The sequence below is a fragment of the Vitis riparia genome, chromosome 16 (assembly GCF_004353265.1).
Source record: "Vitis riparia cultivar Riparia Gloire de Montpellier isolate 1030 chromosome 16, EGFV_Vit.rip_1.0, whole genome shotgun sequence".
NCBI lineage: Eukaryota > Viridiplantae > Streptophyta > Magnoliopsida > Vitales > Vitaceae > Vitis > Vitis riparia.
In genome coordinates this window covers 14899301-14921014 of record NC_048446.1, presented here as the reverse complement: position 1 = coordinate 14921014, position 21714 = coordinate 14899301, and the positions used below count along the sequence as shown (strand labels likewise).

Here is a 21714-nt window from a genome sequence, read left to right as displayed (position 1 = left end):
TCAAAAACTGCTAAAATCTTATCAAATGAATATAGCAACAATTTGATATAAATTTTAACTACAGAAAGCATATATAAATTAAAGAAAATCCAATGGAAACACTCTGTATTTCAACTCCAAAAAAATGACTGATCATCAGCAACCAATAACTAAGGGTAGCAATCAGGAGCTGTAGCACTTCTTCAGAAAATACATCACCAGAATAAATTACATAATGTTCTACAACAGGGCATGCACATGGACAAAGCAGTCAAATTCCCAATCCATATACGCACAGTTGGAAAAACTACATACTGATGGTGGTAAAAGAAATGCTTCTAGAAAGGAACAAGCATATAATAAAAGATTTAATTACTTTAAATGGGTTGACAGGCTTAGAAAACAGAAAGTTCATAGCAATTAGTTGTCGTAAGGCACTACAAATAAGGGTGCTTCATCAGCTCAACAGAACACCCTAACTCTTGCTATGTGAAACAAGAAAAAAGGACAAAGAGTAATAGATGGAAAACCACTCACAGGAACTGAAACTATAAGAGGATATAAATTCTTCTCCGCAAAGTAAGTGACCTGATGTGGAGTGCCCTTCAATGGAATCTAACCAAAAGATGAAATCTTTAGTAGGTACAACAATCCCAAACAATCTATCCTATATAAAGATGACCACATGTGATCACAGCTCATAAAAGAAAAGACAAAACCCACCTTTTGCACTGGCCAGTAGTTGTCATAGCTTGATACAGCGGGTAGTTGGCATATTTTCAAGAAACCCTAGAAAAGGACAAAGAAAAAGTTAAAATAAAGATGTATAAGCCTAGATTTGCAAAAATAAATAAATAAATAAACAATATATCAAAGAATGGATATTCTTTTCTAACCTGTGAGGTGACATAAATAAGCCCATGATTGCAATTGATGTTGTGAAGAACAGTGAAGGCAACAATAGATCCATCACATAGCTGCAAAAGTAAGGAAGGATTTAATTAGGGAAGTAGAAGACATGCTTCCATGACAACAATAATTTCAAATAGCATATATAAGCTCTTTAAAGACTGAAATAAAACTAATCAAGGAAGTTTGCAGTGACATAAAATTGATTGGTTTACATGGTTTAGGAAACTGCTTAACAGACAACATTGACATATTTTAGGTACTACAAGATTAGTTGCATACCACACTCACTAGGCTTGACCGGTTTTTAACACTTTCAATCTGTAATTGCTTATGAAATAAATAAATAAAATAAAAAAAACAACAACAATAAGAAGAAGAAGAAATGAACTTTGGCTGAGCACAGTATTGAATGAGAGGAACAAGATTAAAGCATCAAATGATGTCATGAGGAAATTGAGAAGATAAGCAGGGAAAATCATACAAATTGCAACAGGTCTCTTCAATTTTGCCTCCAGAATTCATCTTATTTGGCAAAGAAAGAGCTGGGTGACAAGAGTCTCCTCAATGAAATCAGGATTATCTCAGCTAGAGTTGAATGAATCAGCAACCTTGATATGAGAGGAAAGAAAAAGCAAGTGGAAATTTTGATGGGATAGTCTGTACTCAGGCTGGTTAGATCAAGTTGAGCACAGGCAGTTCTGCGAAGTGAAACCATGAGATTAGAAGGAGGTCTTCTATGAGGTAATGAGGGATGACGGTTAAGCAGCTTTGTTAACAGATGTTGAATGGGCAATCAACACAAGCATTGAACTGTGAGATGGCCATGAAAGTTTGTAACTAAATGGAACGATTTGTGGAAGGTGATTCTTCAGCTTGATTTGAAGCATAGAAAGTTGATTCAAAGTCAAAGTTTCAATGCTTGCATTATTATTATTATTATTATTATTATTACTACTACTACTACTTTTCATCATCCCATTAAGATTCAAACCTGAAATGCCCCACATCCCCACTCTAAACCCTTGCCACTTGTGTCAAGCCCAAGGGCTACTTCTTGCATGATGGGCATTAGTAATAACAATGATAACATTTTAAGGATAAGAACACTATTTAATATATTATATTGCAATGTCAAAGTATTGAAAAAACGAGAAATATGATCAACTCTTTACCAATCCACCCTTATTTCACTCATATAATTCCTATTAAATAGTGGCTGAAAATTTCCCATGCATGGATTATTTTGATTATGTTTTGACTGCAACTAATGCAATATTCTTTGCGCTAGCAATTCATCAAACTTCATTCAAATTCTAAAATTTTGGTAATAATCTCCAACATATTTCATAAGATAATTTTGTGAGTGAACGTAAAGAAGAGAGAATAAAATTATTTCTCAATTAATTAGACAAGAAAAGTTTTACAATGTATAAATATACAATTTGTACAGCCACTAGAGGGAAAAAAAGAGTCTAATATACAGCTATTTAATCCCTAGGATTATTCCATGATCTACTTCCTACCAAACATACACTAAACATTTACGAAACCAGATTCTATGAATTTGGACAAATTTTATGTTGCTCGTGCTAGCACTTTTCCCTCAGATTGGTGCATAGATGTCATGCATTTCAAGCTTGCCGACCATAAATCCAATCATGATTATTGAGATTCCTTTTCGGGAAGCTTAGTTGCTACAAAAGATGTGGAAATCTATTCAGTCTCAATTTTTTCTTTCATTAAGTGTTTGCCCAGCTCAACATGTTTGGTACAATCACTTTGTACTTGATTATGTGCAATACTAATCACAACTTTATTATCATAATAAATCTTCATTGGTCCTTTAGGCTCCAATTTAAACTCTGAGTAGTCCTTTAATCTATAAGACTTCACATAATCCTTGAGCTATAACCCAAAATTCAGCTTCAGCACTATATCTTGTCACAACCATCAATATCTTAGTTCTCAAAGTAACAAGATTGCTTCCTACAAAGGTGCAATATCCCATCATTGATCTTCTATCCATAAGAGAGTCAGCCCAATCAGCATTTGTATAGACTTCTATTTGGAGGTGACAATGTTTGGAGAAAAAAACAAAAATGTTCCTTTCCAAGATGCCTTTAAATAATTTTAAGATTTTTTTTTAACTGCTTCCATGTTACAATCCAATGGTGAATGCATAAACTGGCTAACTAACTGCATAATTATATCTAGCCTTGTATAGGTTAAGTAAAGCAGTTCTCCCACAACCTCTAGGATTTTCCTTTGTCAACATAATTTCCTCTATAATGAACATCAATTTGTGGTTGGGATCAATGAGTATCTCTGTTGGTTTAAAACCAATCATTCCAGTTTCTTCTTGTAAGCCCAGGATGTACCTTCATTGACATGCAACTATACCACTCATGGATCATTCCACTTCAATTTTAAAAAAGTATCTTAGGTTCCCCAAGTCCTTTATCTCAAACTCATTTGCTAGCTGACTCTTCAAACCTTTAATTTCTTCCATGTCAACCTATAACAATGATATCATCTACATAGCCAATAAGCACAATGATTTTCATAAGTAGTGAGTGTTTAAAGAATAGAGTATGATCCCCTTGACTTTGAGAGTAGTCATCAGTATGCAAAAATTAAGCAAATCTTTCAAGCAACTCTCTTGGGAATTGTTTAAGCTCATACAGAGATTTCTTTAATTTGCATACTTTTCTACAATTTGAACAATCCTTGAAACCAAGTAGAAAGACACATGTGAACCTCCTCTAACTTTATAAGTAGAAAAGCATTTTTTTAACTTCAAATTGGTGTAATGGCCAATATAAATTAACTGCCAAAGATAATAGGACCCTAAAAGAATTCATTTTCACAAGAAGGCCAAATGTTACCTAATAGTCAAGGCCATTAGTTTGAGAATTACAGTCCATTGTTTTCCTTCCCTTTGGTAATTCAACTATTTCCCATGTTTCATGTTTATGTTAAGCTCTCATCTTCTCAAATATTGCTTCCTTCCACTTTAAATTTTTTGGAATAGACTCAAACGATAGCCTAGTACTAAAAGATTTCAAATTAGGATTAAGGCAATGGTACAACACAAAATTGGAAAGAGAATGTTTTGTATAGCTTCTAACACCCCATCCTTATAGCAATAGGAACATCAAGATTAGTACCAAAGATGGGTTTCAACAGAAAAGGAGTAATTAGTTTCAACAGAAAAAGAGTATCAGAGTTACATGCCTACAGGTTTGAAGATTAGTCATGAGAGTCAAAGATAGGATCCATTACCTTGTCCTGTTTTCTTGACTAAACCTAAGGACCTAAAGGATTTGATACATTTTTAACCCACTCCATTTCTAAACTGTCCTTCATAGTTTCAACATTTACTGGTTCATGTTGCAGTTCAGTTCCCTTCATGTTCCCTTGTTGTTTGGTTTCAATTTGGATGTTGTTGGGCTAGTCAAAGACAAGTATAGGATCCATCAGAGAAGTGTTTGGAACCGAGTAGAACAGCTTAGGCTGATTTGAAGGATATAAAGGACAGGAGAGGGGATATGTTAGATCTTTTATACTGTTTTTCTCCCCCTAAAGATCTATCCTGAAAAAGTTCGACAGATGTTTAAAGATTTTTACATACATAATGACAAAATTTTTCTTGGTAGGACGGTGAAAACAAGTGTACCCCTTTGTGTAGGTGAGCCTAGAAATATAAACTTGATGGCTCTAGGATCTAATTTAGATTGTATCCTACTCGGAAGATGAGCAAAGGATGCACACCCAAAAACCTTAAGAGGAAGTGATTCAAAGAGATTAACACTGAGAAAGAGTTTTTAGAACCCAAACAGGAGTTTTGGAGTTTAGAGCCTTGGAAGGCATGTGATTTATTAAACAAGCAGTGATTAAGAGAGTATCACTTCAGTAAATTTTAGGGACATGGTGGGTAAACTGTAAGGCTCTAGCAACTTCTAGAAAATGTATGTTTTATTTCTCCATTGCTCCATTTTGTTAGGTGTATCGAAACATGAGGAATAGGAAACAATCCATTTTGAAGAAAATATGATCCCAAAATATTGTTAAACAATTCTTTCCCATTATTTGTCAGAAAAACTTTCATTTTTGTATGAAACTGATTTTGAATCATTGCATAGAATGATTTGAAAATTGCGACAGCTTCAAATTTCATTTTGAGAAGGTACAACCAAGTTATGTGGGTGCAATCATCAATGAAGCTTACAAACCATCTAAAACTATAAGAAGTAACATGAGATGGTCTCAACACATCACTATTAATGATAGAAAACAAGATTTCAAATTTTTTATTTTGCACAGGAAATGAAACACAATACTCTTGTACAACTCACAAATTTCACATTGGAATTTGGAAGGGCTAGTAACATGAGATGGTCCCCACATATCACTATGAATGATAGAAAACAAGATTTCAGATTTTTTATTTCAAATGGAACACAATGACTCTCAGATAACTCACAAATTTCACACTGGAATTTGGAAGGGTTTAGAACAGAAAAAACTTCGAGATATAAAAGTTTAAGGGAAACAAAGTTTGAATGTCCTAGCCAATACTGTAGCAGCAAAAAACTCCTCTTTAGTCTTACATGCCTTAGTGACATGAAATTAGCACTTTTGTGACTTCAGGACGTAGGTAATATAACCCTTCTCTCTCTTCAACATTGTCAATCCTCTCCCCCATAGCTAGGTCCTGAAAAACACATTGAGTGGGAAAGAAAGTTACAGAACAATTTTGTCCTTTTGTAACTTTCCTAACGAATAACAAATTACAAGCAACATTTGAGACATGAAGTGCAGATGGTAGCTTTAAAGAAGATGACAGAGAAATTCAACTCTTCTCATGAATCAGAATAAAAGTGTCACTGGCAACCTTGACTTTATCTTTTTTCTGAACATGGAATATAGGTTAAAAAGGCATGTGAATCACTAGTCATGTCATCGGTTCCCCTTGAATCAATGACCCAAGAACTAGATGAGACATTATCAAAGGCACTCAAAGTTGAATGGGTACTACCTGATTAAGCAAAATTATTAGAGTTTAAGTTTCCAACCTATCCCAAAATTTTGAACAAGGCCTCCAGTTGACTTTTAGTGAAAGGGGCATTATCCGAGTTTTAAGCTATCACACCAGGGATGCCATTTTTAGGTTCAGAATTCTCAGTGGTCACACTTTGATTCGCCTTCTTAAAGGGTTGTCTGCCTCCTTTGTCACCAAGAGAAAAAGGTTTTTCAAGTAGTTTCCAGCACATTTCCCTTGTATGTCTTTGTTTGTTGCAGTAGTCACACCACCTAATATGTTTTTCCCCAGGTTCTTTTGTCCTTTGTTTGTTCTAACAGTAGCAACAGAGTTAGCACTCTCTTAAACTATTTTAAGTGCTAAGCTTTCATGTCAAATGAGTTTCATCATCACAGCCATGATATGTGGTGTATACCTTTTAGAGTGCGGTGCAGTTGCTAGTTTTTGTGGATTGGTTAGGTTCTTATTAGAGTGCGGTGTGGTTGCTAGTTTTTTTGTATTCACATCTCTTTGGTTGCTTTGTATACGTCGTGTATACCTTTTCTTTTAATGCAATTTCCTTTACCTATCAACAAAAAAAAAAAAAACTATTAAGAGGAAAAAAAGTATAATATACAGCTCTTCAATCCCTAGAATTACTCTATGACCTACTTCCTACCAAATATACACAAAATACTGTCTAAACCAGATTCTATGAATCTGTACAGCTTCTACAAACCTAGACAGATTTTATATTTGCTCCTGCTTGCAAATTTTCATCCTTTCTTTCAACATGTTTCAAATACCAATGCTTTATCAATATTATCCAACCTGTAGATACTTCTCTTGATCATATTTTAATTTTTAGAAAAACTTTGAACAATTTCTTGTGATCCTCATAAAGTCCAGACTTAAGCCAAAACTTCGTTTTATTACACACAAAATTAAAAAGCGAATCAAATTCATTCTATTAGGCAAACCAGCTTTATATAGTTCTATAAAGTGAAATAAAAAGCATAAGATGGATTCCTTTTTAATCATTTCCTATTATTACGAAGAGACAAATTCTCTGACCTGTGGATGAACACGGATTCGTTCCCTGAAAACCATGAACCAAAGAGGTCTTGAACCAGAGAGGAATAACCCTTGACAACCACCAATGTTCTTGAAAACGGTCATTCTTGGGCTTGTGGTTCCAGATAATGTCTCCTCCCTTGTGTATGTGTCCAAGGGGACACGGACAAATCTCAAATTTCTTAGTCGAGAGGCACTTACATTGCTTATGCTGAGGGAATTTTGTGCAGAAACGGCTTCCTCCGTTTTAGGAGTGTTTTCTGGACCTTCATATAGGTAAGCATGGTAGCAAAGAATTGTCCCATCGGTCAATATTCCAAAAAGAAAAGGGCGACTATGCTGTCCTGACCATCTTTGCATGGCCAATTCAACGACCTTTATGTTATGGGCATTTTCTTTCCTGCCTTGGCCAGCCTCTTCTTCAGAATTTTTGCTCATAACTTTCTGAGTATCTTCAGATGGTTCCAGGATAAGAGTATCAACAAGGTGGGCATTCCCAGACATAAATTTATCCACAGAGAAAACACAATTGAAATTAGGCACATCAAATATTTCAAGGTCACCACTTTCATAACTAACAACACAGTATATATCGCCCTGATCATGTGCTGCACCATCAGCCCCATCAATGGCCTCACCAATGCCAGTAGAAAGCCATGCATCAGTACTTGTCTTCCGTAGCCATGGTTCAGGTCCCTTATCATGATACAATGTACAGGCAGATATTGATTTCTTTGAGCTTTCAAATACAGCTGGGATATTTATAGATACAGTGCAGGTAGAAGGATCTGCAGATCAAAGTTAAAAACGAGTAGAGCTAAACAACACCATAAAAACCAGGTAAAACTGAGAGGAAGGACAAGAGCCAGAAAACTGCAAATGTTTATAACCATGATGCCCTTTATGCAACAGCACATAAATTAGATAGAAAATATTTAAAATGTTTCAAATATATAAATAAAAGTAGAGGGTCCTTGACTGCTACAACACCAGCTAGTGAAGCATATATTTTAGCTATTTGAGGTTGATTCCCCCCTTTGTTTTAAGGTACGGGATCAAGATGTTAATCCAATTAGGAATTCCAAACTTCCTCCTAATTCAAATTAAAATAAGCTTTGTACTAAAAGTGAATACGTGGATAGCCCCTAAGGCCTGGCTCAGGGAGTGAGGGGTAGAAGTGGGGAGGTTCCAGGTCCAAGTAGGGAGCAGGATGGCTTGCGACTCCAGGTGTAATTTTCAAGGATTTTGCTTTCCATTTCTCTTCCTTAACATCTTTCATCTCATTCTACAAATAAAAAAATCTTCTATAATGTGGGAAATTTAATTATCCTGCATCAAGTACTAGTAACACTAGCAAATATAAATAACTTTATATAAAATTTACTTAGTCTAGTCCTCCATCAATTGAGAAGGAATAAGTTAGATAACTATGCATTGAGATTAAACAATCACAACTGTGACTGACAAAATGGATCTAAGGTGTTTTTATCTCTTGAAATCAACCTATCTATGCATTCATGAATACAAGAATGTTGATAAAAGTGCTAAAGTCCAGAACAAAGTTCTTAATGTTTAAGTGGCAATTAGAGATAGTGTTACATGCTACGTAAACAAAAAAAAAAAAAAAAAAAAGGAAAAGAAAGGATGATTTGAACACATTGTACCTCCAACAAGAAGTTGAATATTTCCATCAGACATTCTCAGCAATACATATGGATCAGCTATAGAGACCGATAATACTGTAGAACTCTCGGAAATTGGAAGATCTTGGGTCATGAAAGCACCATCTAGAATTCGAGCACCCCGAGCATAGACCTGGACAACTCGACGTCTGAAAAGGCAGAAGATAAGCCTGAACATCTTCGAACCATACATAAGCTCGATATGATTGAGAACCACTAAAATTTAATCCTATAACCTCTGGGAATTACCTGAATAGGCTGAGCTTAGAAGAAAAATGAAATTAAAATTATGCAACTAACTAGTATTTTCTCATTGAGGAAGCAACAGATCCCTATTTTAAAATTTTCAAGGTAAAGACACCCATACACATCATTCAGGAAGCATAAAACAACCAAATCACATAATATAGCCAGGCAACCATGCATAAAGTAAACCCCTTGGGGAGGGAAGGATGGATTTTATAGAAAAAAAACTGCAAAAAACTAGAAATTATGGTAATCCAAGACTTCAAACATAGACTAATGATATCAAGGCCTGAAAACCAATGCAACAATTTTTCAAGCCTTCACCACCTTGGAGCTGTATGGTAAGTACCATACTGCAAGTAGGACCAGGAATCCTTGTTCAGCTATGAGAAAGGTCTTCTGGATTTGGCTGCCACATGATGAAGTTGTATGGATAAAACGCAAATGAGCTTGACATACATTGTTGGCCTACTATCTAATAACTTAATCTCTCAGGTCAATTGATAGTTTAACATGGTATATGTTCTATGGAAGGCGGTGATTTCAAACATCATCGCTTGTTCGTTTCCCCCAATCTATCAAGCCCATTTACAAGCTCAAAAAAGACTGCCCATAAGGCAGGTTGTTAGGCTAAAGCCTAAATTAGCTTGATATGCATTATTGGACACTACCTAACAACTTTAGCTTCTACCTTAATTGGTAGCTTTGCAAAAGTAATATCTATACTTGACTGAGGAATCCCCAACATTCAACATTGAGCATATGTGAGACTCATACTGCTTTAGGAAATTGAATACAGTGAATTAGTGAAGGAATTTTCTCAGTATTATCAACTTAAAGACGTTTCGAGTCTCCATGGGTGCTACACATCCATTGGCAAGTGCCAAGAATGCTATATGAATGCCGAATCAAGTAGCTATTAGGGGCCAAGGGTTTCACTCAAGCAGGAAATGCTTCCTTGGTGGACCATATAAGCACCATTAGTAAGGATGTGGACATGTAGATTCTCTGCCTATTTTTGGAAGCCATTTTGGGTTAGACAATCCCTACATGATCACATAGAACTTCCAAGGGGCTAAAGCTGCTCCCAAGGCCATATAGCATGAGGCCCTCAGTGGCAGGCAAGTTGCTTGAACATGCGAGTGAAAGAAAGGAAGAGATAATAAAAATGATTTCTCACTTAATTAGACTAGAAAAGCTTTACATGCTACAAATACATGATCTGTACAGCTATTAAGGAAAAAAAGTCTAATATAAATATACAACTAATCAATCCCCAGAATTACTCCATCGTCTACACCCAACCAAACATACACAAAACATTGACTAAACCAGATTCAATGAATCTGGACAGATTCTTTGTTACTCCTGCTAGCAAGATGAAGCCTAGTACAAACTTTAGAGCCACAGGGTTACCTGATCCTGGTCCTTAGGAAGTCTGCATTTATCTACAAAGTGAGGCTATTAGGTTTACAAGTTACCCAAAAAAAAACATTTTTGTAAAAGTCTAGAAGAATGAAATTAACATATATCTTTCTTTTTTTGGATAAGAAACGAGATTAGTATTTTAGAATGTGCTTGCAACACATATATGAGAGCATATACATAGAGAGATAGATTTGAAGATAGATAGATAAAGATAGATAGATAGATAGAGAGAGAGAGAGAGAGAGAGAGCAAAGAAGACAAGAAACGCACAAATAACAACAATGCCGTAACAACAAGGGGTAGATGGTCTCCAACAAAGAAAATGCAGGATGTAACTCCTCTCTTAGCTGGCCTATTCACTTCCTAGTTTGCCTGTCTAAAGTCCAAGAAAAAGAATTGAAATCTTTGGAAATGTCCATTATCATCTGCAACCAATAATTGTATCTTCATAGCCTTATCCTATCTGGAGCCATGCCTAAAGAACTAAAGTTGAATCTCCTTCTATCATAACCATATATCTTTAAAAAAACCAAAATAGAAACTATTAGCATTGTCAATTTAACAATTTTCCTAAAAACTTGAGTTGTTAGGTAGTGTCCCAACATTTTATATCAAGATATCATTTGGGCTTTTAATTCCAATAGCCCACCTCATGAGTAATTTCCTTTGTGCTTGCATGTTGACTCAATAAATTGAGGGGAATAAACATTAGGTGAAGTTTGAACTCGTGATTCCCCTATTGCTCAAAAGGTCCCACTCCTTTTTTATGATTTTCTAAAGGCCAACCCCCACACTTGTCTCCCACCTCAAAGGATTGCCACCCCCTAACATCCTCACCATACTTCTGACTAATGACTTGCTTCCAAAGTGTCCCTCTTTCATTGGCAAAGTGTCAACTCCACTTGCAAAGAAGAGCTTTGTTCATCACTAAAAGACACCTCACACCCAAGCCACCCCCTCCCCCTTTTAATTCTCTCTGAATAGACCTTCTTCCATCTTACTAAATGGGGTTTCTGCACTAGAGCCCCACAACCCTAAAGAAAATCCCTCTAAATCTTCTCCACCCTCAGTCTAACCTATCTTGGCATGCAAAAAAGAGATATGAAATAGATAGGCATGCTAGAGAGTATTTCGAATCATAGTGAGTCTCTCTTCTTTCAAGATGTACTATCTTTTCCACATAGCTAACCTTTTGAGAAACCTCTTTTCCACCCCATCCCAAACTGCCACATATTTAATAAGGCCCCTAAAAGAAGACCCAAGTAAGAGGAGGGACCCTGCAACCCAACTCCAAAGCCAAGTCCTCAGTGTCGTCCACCCTCCCCATAGGAATTAGCTCACTTTTATCCAATTTAACTCTCAACCCAAATATCGCCTCGAACCACATAAATAACCAACTCAGGTAAGTCATCTAATCTTGTGATGCCTCACAAAACAAGAAAGTACCATCAACAGACAATAAGTGGGAGATTTGAATCTCATCTCCTCCCCTACCTCTCACCAACCACCCAAAAAGATAGCCACCACTCTCTGCCCTCTTCAGAAGATCGAAACACCTCCATAGCAATCACAAATAAACAGGGAGAAAGGGGGTCCCCTTATCTCAAACCCCTAATGCTTTGAAAAAGACCAATTGGGGTTCCGTTGAGAAGGACAAAATTTTGCTATAGAGATGCACCAACTTATCCATTCAATCCACTTCTCTCCAAAGCCCATCTTCCTCAACACCGATAACAAGAAATTCTAATTTACATGATCATACGTTTCCTTAAAGTAAGGCTTACAAAGAACACTACATTCACTACCTTTCAACCTTGAATCTACAACCTCATTAGCAATCAAGGTTGCATCCAAAATCTGTCTACCCTCAACAAAAGCATTTTGAAATTCAGCGATCACTTTACCCATTACCCTTTTAAGTTTATTGGCTAAAACCTTAGCCAACAGCTTATAGAGGCTGCCCACTAGGCTAATTGGCCGAAAATCTCTCAAGTCTTTGACACCACTTTTCTTCGAAATTAGAACTAGAAAAGTAGCATTTAAGGACTTGATAAATTTGGCCCCCTCATGGAAATTGTTGAAAAAACTCATCAGCTCTTCCTTCAAAAACCCCTAACTAAAAAGCCAAAACACAATAGTATACCCATCCAAACCTAGCACTTTCTCCTTGCCTAGGTCCAAGAGAGCAACGAAAACCTCCTTTTTCCGAGAACAGGAGTTCCAACCTTGCAACCTCATAGCCTCCTAGTCTCTCAAAAGTTAAGCCACCAATGTTGGATCTCCAGTCCCCTTCCTCTGTCAAAAGGCTCTAAAAAGCCCCAACCACACCATCTCTTATTTCATTCTCCCATTGAAGAGGTTATCCCAATCTTTAGACACCAAAATACAATCAAGTCTAGATTGGGACTAATTATTCAACCCGCCACTCCAGGTGAAGGGACCCCCCTCTGAACTGATATCTCTTAGCTCCAAATCCTCTATAACCTTTGAAAATCTCCTCATAGCTAAGGAACAACCGCATCCCCTACTACGTTGCCCAAGAAACCTTATCATGTTGAAGGCGCCTCTGATACACTAGGGATCCCTCCATAACCCCCTAATTGCCTTAAGCTCATCCCAGAAACATTCTCTGTACCTCCTACACACTAGACCATACACCCTAATAAAAATCCACACACCACCATCCTCGCAATTTTTAAACTAACACGAAATCGAGTAACTCCCCACTTCCGCTCCAACTAACTCGAGCACCCTATTATCCCAAAACACCAAAATACCACCTATTGCACCCTTAGAATTGACAGCACTCCACTCTAAACATCTACCCACCCCAAGGCTACATACAAGCCCACCAAACATCTCTTGAATTTTAGTTTCCAGCAAACAAACCACATTCACCATGTGCAACTTGATCAAGGACTTTATAATCTTCTTGTTACCTATTGGTAGATTTTTAGGAGTTAAAGACTTGAATTAGTTTATAAGTCAAACTTTGTATTTTTAGGCGATATAAATTAGTTTCTTGATTTCTTGGGATTCTATAGGTTTCCTTTTTCTTCTACCCTTCTCAACCAAATGTACACTTATATATATACACTTTTTATAAGCAATATAGATACTTTTTTCTATGCAATTCTTTCCATGGTATCAGAGCCTCCCAACTAGGGCTCCTATTTTCATTTTAGAGATGTTTGTACCTATTTTTTTAGGAGAAGTATCAAGATTTTAGTATTTGACTAAGATTTTTTTTTTCTCTCTCTCTTTGGTTTCATCTTCTTTGTCCTCGTGTTCTCTCTTCTCTAAAAAATGTTGGGACAATCTAAGATGACATCTTTTGAGGTTTTTTCAAACCCAAACAAATTGAATGGAAACCTTGACAAACCTACACTTCATATCACTATAGAGAAATTGAATGGAAAAATTTTTCTGGAGTGGTTTCATTCCGCGAAGCTGTTTCTGAGAAGCAAGATGAAGATGGGCTACATTCTAGGAACGATGAAGGTTCCTAAGACTACTAATCCTCTCTTTGAATCATGGGACTTTGAGAACTCCATGATCATGTCCAGGCTTCTTAATTATATGCAACCTGAGATAGGGAAGCCATTCTTATTTCAATCTACAGCCAAGGACATTTGGGATGTTGTGGTGAAGACTCATTCGAAGAAGGGGAATGCCACTCGGATTTTTGAACTAAAGCATGCAATTCATGAGACCAAACAACGGGATCTAGATGTTCTCTCCTACTTCAATAAATAGAAAAATCCGAGGTAAGAATTGGATGTTCACCAACATTGGGAGATTGCATCGCCAAGATATGTTGCAAAGCTTGCAAAGATTCTTGAACAAGAAAGAATCTTTGACTTTTTGGCTGGATTAAGACCTGAGTATGATGAGGTAGGTAGCAGGTTGCTGGACAAGGATGTAGTTCCAGATCTGCATGAGGTTTTCTCCATAATACAAGATGAAGAAAGCAGACAAACCGTGATGTTAGGATCCAATAATGAACCAGATCAATCAGCACTCAAAGTTTCTTGTGAAAATACTGCAGGAAGCAAGAAGAATGATCAGTGGTGTGACTTCTGCAATAGGAATAATCATACCAGGGAAACACGCTAGAGAATAAATGGATTACCACCTCACATGGATAAGAAGAACCAAAAGGGAAAAAACCAGTCCAAGATGGGGAAAGGCTTCCATACTGACTCAACCAACGCTCAATCTTCCAAAACTACTACAGCTGCGACCGATAACTCAAACTGAGGTTACCCCAGCAACCTCTTGTGCCTTTGCACAATCAAGTATAACCAAACCTATTATGTTCATGATATCAGTACTAAAGAATGTTCCTTGGATTGTTGACTCTGGAGTAAGTGATCATGACTTAAGAGTCAAAACTCTTTAACTCATATATCCCTTGCTCTAGAAAACAAAAGGTTCTTGTGGCAAACTGCTCGAATATACCAGTGCATGGAAAAGGGAGTACATGTTCCTAAGATGTCAGCAAATTTGTTGTCCATTAGCAAGCTTACAAAGTCTCAAAACTATTCAGTAACGTTTTTCTCAAATTGGTGTGTTTTTCAAGATCTTACAAGGAAGACGATTGGCAATGCTGAGAAAAGAGAGGGCCTATACTACCTAATTCCACAAGACTGGGAGAACAGAGCATACCAAGTGAAAGGAAGTCCAACCAGAGAATGTGAGATTAGGTTGCAACATGAAAGATTAGGACATTTAATTTTTGCTTCTTTAAGAATAATATACCCTAATTTGTTTAAGGGTTTTGATTTGTCTTTTGTTAAGTGTGAAATTTGTTAACTTACAAAGAGTCATCGTGTTCCATACCCGTTGAGAAATAATAGATGTGATTTTCCGTTTTCACTTATTCACACAGATATATGGGGTCCTTCTAGGATCATGGGTATGTCCGGGACAAGGTGGTTTATTAGTTTCATTGATGATTGAACTAGAGTGACCTGCATTTATTTGATGAGAGAAAAATCTGATGCTATAGGGATTTTCCAAAAATTTTACAAGATGAAAACTATCCAATTTGATGCTAAAGTTAAGGTTATTAGATCTCATAATGGAGGAGAATACTTTAGTGGATCTCTTGACATGTTTTTAATGGATAAAGGAATTATTCATGAGTCTTCATGCACAGCTACACCTGAGCAAAATAGAGTTGTCGAGCGTAAGAATAGACATCTTCTGGAGGTTGCTTGGTCGTTTCTCTTTGCTAGGAATGTCACAAAGATTCATTGGGCTGATGTTGTTTTAGTAGCAACTTATTTAATGAATTGGATGCCTTCCAAAATACTTGCTAACAGGGCACCTCTTGAATCACTTAAAGGGTTCTTTTCTACAGAATATTTTCCAAACTCCACACCGCCGAAAGTCTTTGGGTTGGTTGCTTTTGTTCACATTCAAGCCAAGAGTGGTTCAAAACTAGAAACGAGAGCCCTAAAGTGTTTATTTGTGGGATATTCACCTCATCAAAAGGGCTATATTTGCTACCATACTCCAACTCAAAAAAAGCATGTTTCCCTAAATGTTACCTTACATGGAGTTAAAAAAAATAAAATAAAAATGTGGTTTCTCACTCCAGTATTGAAGCAGAATTTAGGGCTATGGCTCTTGGGATTTGTGAGCTAATGTGGTTCAACACTCTTCTGAAAGAACTACATGTAAAAGTGGATGAACCTATGAGATTATACTATGACAAGAAGGCAGCAATAAGTATTGCATATAATCCAGTACAACATGATAGGACAAAACATGTTGAGATAGATTGACACTTCATCAAGGAGAAGATCGACGAAGGGGTGATCTGCACACAGTTTGTAGCCTCCAAGTCACAACTAGCAGATGTGTTCACTAAGGCTTCACCTTCTAACATCTATTCTCCCTTAATTGATAAGCTAGACATGTTAGACATCTTTGAACCAGGTTAAGGGAGAGTATTGGTAGATTTTTAGGAGTTAAAGATTTGAATTAGTTTAAAAGTCAAACTTTGTATTTTTAGGAGATGTAAATTAGTTTCTTAATTTCTTGGGATCCTATAGGTTTTTTTTTTTTTTTTCTTTCTGCCCTTGTTTACCAAATGTACACTTATATATTTACACTTTTTCTAAGCAACATAGATATTTTTTTCTCTGCAATTCTTTTCATTATCACTATCATTAGCCCCTCTCACATTCCAGGATAGGATTCTTATCTTCATCTACACCCTGAAACAAAGGCCCCACCAGATTTTCCCAACCCACTACTAGTGCCTAAACCCTTATAATTCACTATCCATTCAAGCTTCTTGAGTTCCCTTTCGAACCTAAAAGACAAGGAATTCGCCCTCCTATTAGGCCCTGCATGACCCTTTTGATCAATTCTCTCTTTCATCCTCCTAAGTAGGTGCAGAATCTCCCTTTCAAAACCCTCCATCAGCATGCCTAAGCACCAGCTAAACTTAGCCAAGCAGCTGGAGGACCACCCTTCAAACGACTCCCCCTCCTCCTCTCGAGAACCAACATTTACCTTCAACACCTTAATAGAATCCACCCTCGGAGGGATAAGGACAAGCTCCTTTGAAAATAAGCAATCCGTCGGCCCAAGGGTCTACTCCTCCAAGAATTCATTACTTGAGGCACTCTCACCAACCAAGATTACTCTCAAGGGATCACAGTCAACGTCCCCTAGCAAAACCTCCAACCCACAAACAACGTTGGACCACCCCTCGCAAAATACACCCAAGGTCCGATTGGACATCAAGAAAGGAGCAGAAGTAGAGAGACCCCATAGCCCCAAAGAAATGAGAGGAAGATAGTGAGGAGCGAGGTACCTGGAAGCCTCAACCAAAAGAGCCTCGTCAATGATCTCTGACCGGCTTGCTGCCATCCCATCAACGCAAGAGGTTCCATCAGACGACACTTTCTTAGCCCTCCATTCTCCATCAATGAAAGCCTCTGCCAAAACCCTAGCCTCTTTTGAAAGAGGGGGCAGGCTACTAGCAGATATAAAGGAACCGGCCACTAAAGCCTCAGGCCCAAACCTATTATTTAATGATTAAGCAACCAATTTTCCTAAAAGCTTAAATTGTTAGGTAGTAGACCACCAACCATGTTTATCAAGCTCTTATTTGGGCTTTTGCGCAAACAAGTATTATATTAGAATTCAAAACATTGCCTCAAAATGAGTCACTTTTAGGAATATTAAAATATTGTTCTTCACATTATAAGAGAATCCAAGCCAAGGAGCACTTTCACTGTTATCATTCAAACTAAAACACTTTTGGAAATAAAAAAAGAAAAAGAAAATTAGATCCCCTTCTTTATTTTTGCTACCAAACAAGCCAGAAATATCTAAATAGGGCAAAGCGGATTGGACCAACAAGCCAGAAACATACAAGCAAGGCAGAAAGCAGATAAACAATCACCTTCCAAACAAATTGCCTGCTGAAATGGTACATCCTTGCACATAATAGTCAACACTTTCAGTAACTTCACCAAGAAGATCAGCTGTTTCTAGTACCTAGACATCATAAGGGAAAAAACATTTATCCTCCTAATATCAAAATGACAAGCTTTAGAATAATCAGATACTTAGAGAGAATATTAATCATTTCAACCAAAGACAAAGAAGTACATGCTTCCACCTGCTTTTCTTTTATAGAATAAATACAGAACAGGCATAAACAGTCAGATATACTATACATATATATATATTGGTTGTCAACTGCAAGCTCTCACATAATAACCTGATTTTATAGAGATAGGCATGAAGGCTACAAAAAACTTATATCTTCAATAACCAGCTTGGCTAGTTGTCAACTGTAGGTCCACACAACAGCCAGACTCATTTGGCCACCCCCAAAAAACATTAAACTAAATGAGAAGCTCAGCACCCAGTGAAGATAAAGAAGGAAAGCAAAGTTCAGTTTTCAAATAGAAAATGGACAAATAAATTATTTGAGAGGGGGAAAAAAGCCACAAGTTGCCCACAATATTATTAAACAAACATTGTTGGAAAGTCAACAAAATTCAAAGTTAGGAATGAGCTGTATATTTTGTATTTAATTTAGGCTAATTTCTGATCCTGTGATTTTTTTTTTTTCCTTCACTGTAAATCTAACTAATCTGATCCCTAAATTTTAGGAATTGTACAACTAGGTAATTAGTTCCTTTTTAGCGCAGAGGAGTCCTATACATATATCATGTATTGTTTCATTCAGAGATAAGATGAATTATTCTTCTTCGTCATTATGGTATCAGAGTTGTAGGAAAACTTTAAGCCTTCATTGCCGCTGAAATGACACAAAGAAAGATGATTAATCCCTAGAAATCTTCTACCCTATAAATCAGGAAAAATAAAATATAAAATACAACTATACAATTTCGGAAATCAGGGAATCATGCAACTATATAATCCCAAAAACCAGGGAATTAATATGATATTTCAATCAAATCTAGGAAATTAGGGAGTAAAATCATTAGTTTTTCAATCATATTAGTCAACAGAAAGGATGAAAGTGAGAAAAAGAAAGAAAAGATAAAGAGACAGAGAGAAAGCAAGAGAGAAAAACCATAGTTGCACTATGGCCCTTGAGAATCTCACCTAAAAGAGTAATGAAAACACATTATTAAAAAGGTATATAGTAACTTATTATAACATTTAATGCTTTCTTAAAATTCTTAAAGCTTTCAACTAGTGGAATTAGACACGTAATTGAAACTTAATAAAATTAGAAAGCTTAAAATGTACAGAAACTTCATGTAACAAAAATTTCCATAGAAGAACATTGCAAATTCTAAAAAGAGATTCAAATAGAAATATTTTTTTCTAATAAGCAAACAGCATAATTATCAAAAGAGCACTAATGAAAGGATGCACACCCTAAGCATACAAGAAGTATACACAAAAAACAAAACAAAGAATACCAACAGATAACTACAAACTTTCAGTAACATCCAATAAAATTTAGACATATAAAATTAGAACTTCTTTTAATGACACCCAACCAAAAAAAAAATTCTGAATCCTAAATGAGACTCAAATAACCAACGTGTACTAACCATGACTCCAAAAGTCTCAAAAAATTTACACAAGTACCCTTGATAAGATCAACTTATGCTTTTTTTTTCCTTTTTTGTTCCCTTTTATTCCTTTCTTGGGTAAGCCTTGAGGACCCATCCCCATTAAGTCCCCAACTTGAATAAGATTAATATATCCATTAAGAAAAACCATATCTCATGCTATTGCACTTCCTTTCTTGGGTAAACCTTGAGGACGCATCCCTGTTAATTCCTGAACTTGAATAAGATTTATATGTACATTAAGAAAAATCGCATGTAATGTCATTGCATTTGTTGGAAAATAAATTATTTTTAGAAGAAACCTATGCTTACACATGGTGACTTTTTTTTTTCATGGGGGGGGAGGAAGGGTTGTGCTATCTTGCCAGTACTTATTAACATGGCTTTGCATTTTTTCTACTCCTAATGGCCCTTCTTCTTTTTTTTTTTTTGATATGTAAACGCAAATATATTAGCAAAGGCAAACGCCGCAAGGTACATAGGGAGTAGAAAAACAAATCAATGAATAAAAGATAAAGAACCTTAAAGCAGTAATATTGCTTCCAAATCATTTCTACACTTAAGGGAACTTCTCTAAAACTTCTATCATAGGAAAAAAACACAAGAAGGACAGGATTGATAATTCTAGTTGAATTACACAACTAGTCTGCCAGTTACCCCTAGCTCATCTGGCAATAATTGCAACAACGGTTTTTTGGGATCTTGCAACTACGAAGGAAGGAATATGAAGCTTCCTAGTTAAGTGTCAAGAATGCATGCTCACCACTAACTTTTGAAACTTATCACGTAATTTTCCATGTCTCCCACGAAGGTGATAGATATAGTACACATCTTGGTAAATATATCAAATTTTGACTAAACCATTGCTCGGAACTTTCTTCAATTTATCATAGTTTATTTTTTCCATATAATTCTAAACAACCCCTTGTCACCAATCCTTTTACCCTCTCCAACCAAAAAATACAGCAATAATTAAAAGTAAAAATAAAATAAAATATACATGGCTAAAAAGTTGATGCTAGACCTTATCTAAAGCAAATAAGGCAATTTTGAAGGTCCTACTCCTGAACAGGAAACGAAAGGGGGGGGCGATATGAGTTCCTAATCAGAAGAATTTGATTAGCATGGACCAGTCAATTTGTAAAAAGATGGCCAAAAAACACCGTGTTAACCATTCAACAATGGTAAGATCAAAATAATGCAGTATTAAAAGCAGATAGTTCTGGTAACCAAGCAAAATGCATAAATTTGGCAGATAACCTTAGTTTTTTATATTAAGATGATAAGTGAATGAGGTTACCATCGTTCGAGATTCCAGACTTATAATCAAGTATGCATGATACTCATCGTCCTTAGTAGCCATCTTGGTAGAATCAGCATTATGACCACGTGTGTTCTTGTGATAAACTGTCCAAATTCCTTTGCAACCAGGTAGTTCAACCTTTTTTCCCATTAAAAACAAAGAGAGACCATTTCAAAATGGAAGTTCAACATTGAATAAAGATGAAGTTACACTTGAGATTCTGGGCTAGATGCAACAGATGACAGCAATGTATATGCATATGCTTAGTGCATATTAGGAATTTATCCCTTTCAAGAACATTATAGAAGAATTATATCTATAAATTGAACTATGTGCAAATGGAGCCAAGTCTTTCATATAAAGCAGTTATAAATTGAGATGATACTAAACAATTCAGACAGGGCAGGATAATTGAACTGTGCCCATAAACTGTAATGCCATCAAAGTAACCTATGCCATCAAAGTAACCTTAATGACATCTACTACATCAAAAATAAAATTAGTCGAGATGATACTCTAATAAATATGGACAAACACAATGATGATGAAAGGTTTTATCTCAAGAGAAATTTGGGGTTGACCTAAAGAAATAAACATAATCAAAGCAGCATAAAGTTTTGGAAACACGGTAACACAGATACTTAACAGAACATCTTAACATGAAATGTAGCAATAATGAATTGAACAAAATGGAGATTGATTGACCAGTCAAAATGTTTCTAAGACAAAAAATACCTCATGTACCACTGAAAAGCGTTGCTGCACATCAAAGAGAACTTATTCCAGAAAAGGAAATTTCTGAGTTTGAGAAATTAGTGCCATTGCTTAGATATAATTCAGAGCTTTGCTTGCTCCATTTTTATCACTTTGGGGGGGGGTTTAGCATTTCAAATCCTATGTGGCATGGGTCTAGGTTGAGCCATTCTAGAGAAGATTTGCTTCCTAGAAAAAGCAATGACTGCTAAAATGGGGAAAATTGACGCTGAT

The 21714-nt window shown here is 36.3% G+C and overlaps 1 protein-coding gene across 2 annotated transcripts in view; it reads right to left on the bottom strand.

Moving 5' to 3' along the window:
* Window positions 1-21714, bottom strand: part of LOC117933576 (cleavage and polyadenylation specificity factor subunit 1) — a 104678-nt gene that overhangs the window by 14693 nt on the left and 68271 nt on the right. For both annotated transcript variants that reach the window (XM_034855003.1, XM_034855002.1), the window contains exons 14-20: window positions 20725-20865; window positions 17768-17862; window positions 8650-8816; window positions 6986-7773; window positions 876-956; window positions 703-768; window positions 517-594 (exon numbers count right to left, since the gene is read on the bottom strand). In XM_034855003.1, coding sequence (XP_034710894.1) covers window positions 517-594; window positions 703-768; window positions 876-956; window positions 6986-7773; window positions 8650-8816; window positions 17768-17862; window positions 20725-20865 — 1416 coding nt within the window. The remainder of the gene's footprint in view (window positions 1-516; window positions 595-702; window positions 769-875; window positions 957-6985; window positions 7774-8649; window positions 8817-17767; window positions 17863-20724; window positions 20866-21714) is intronic.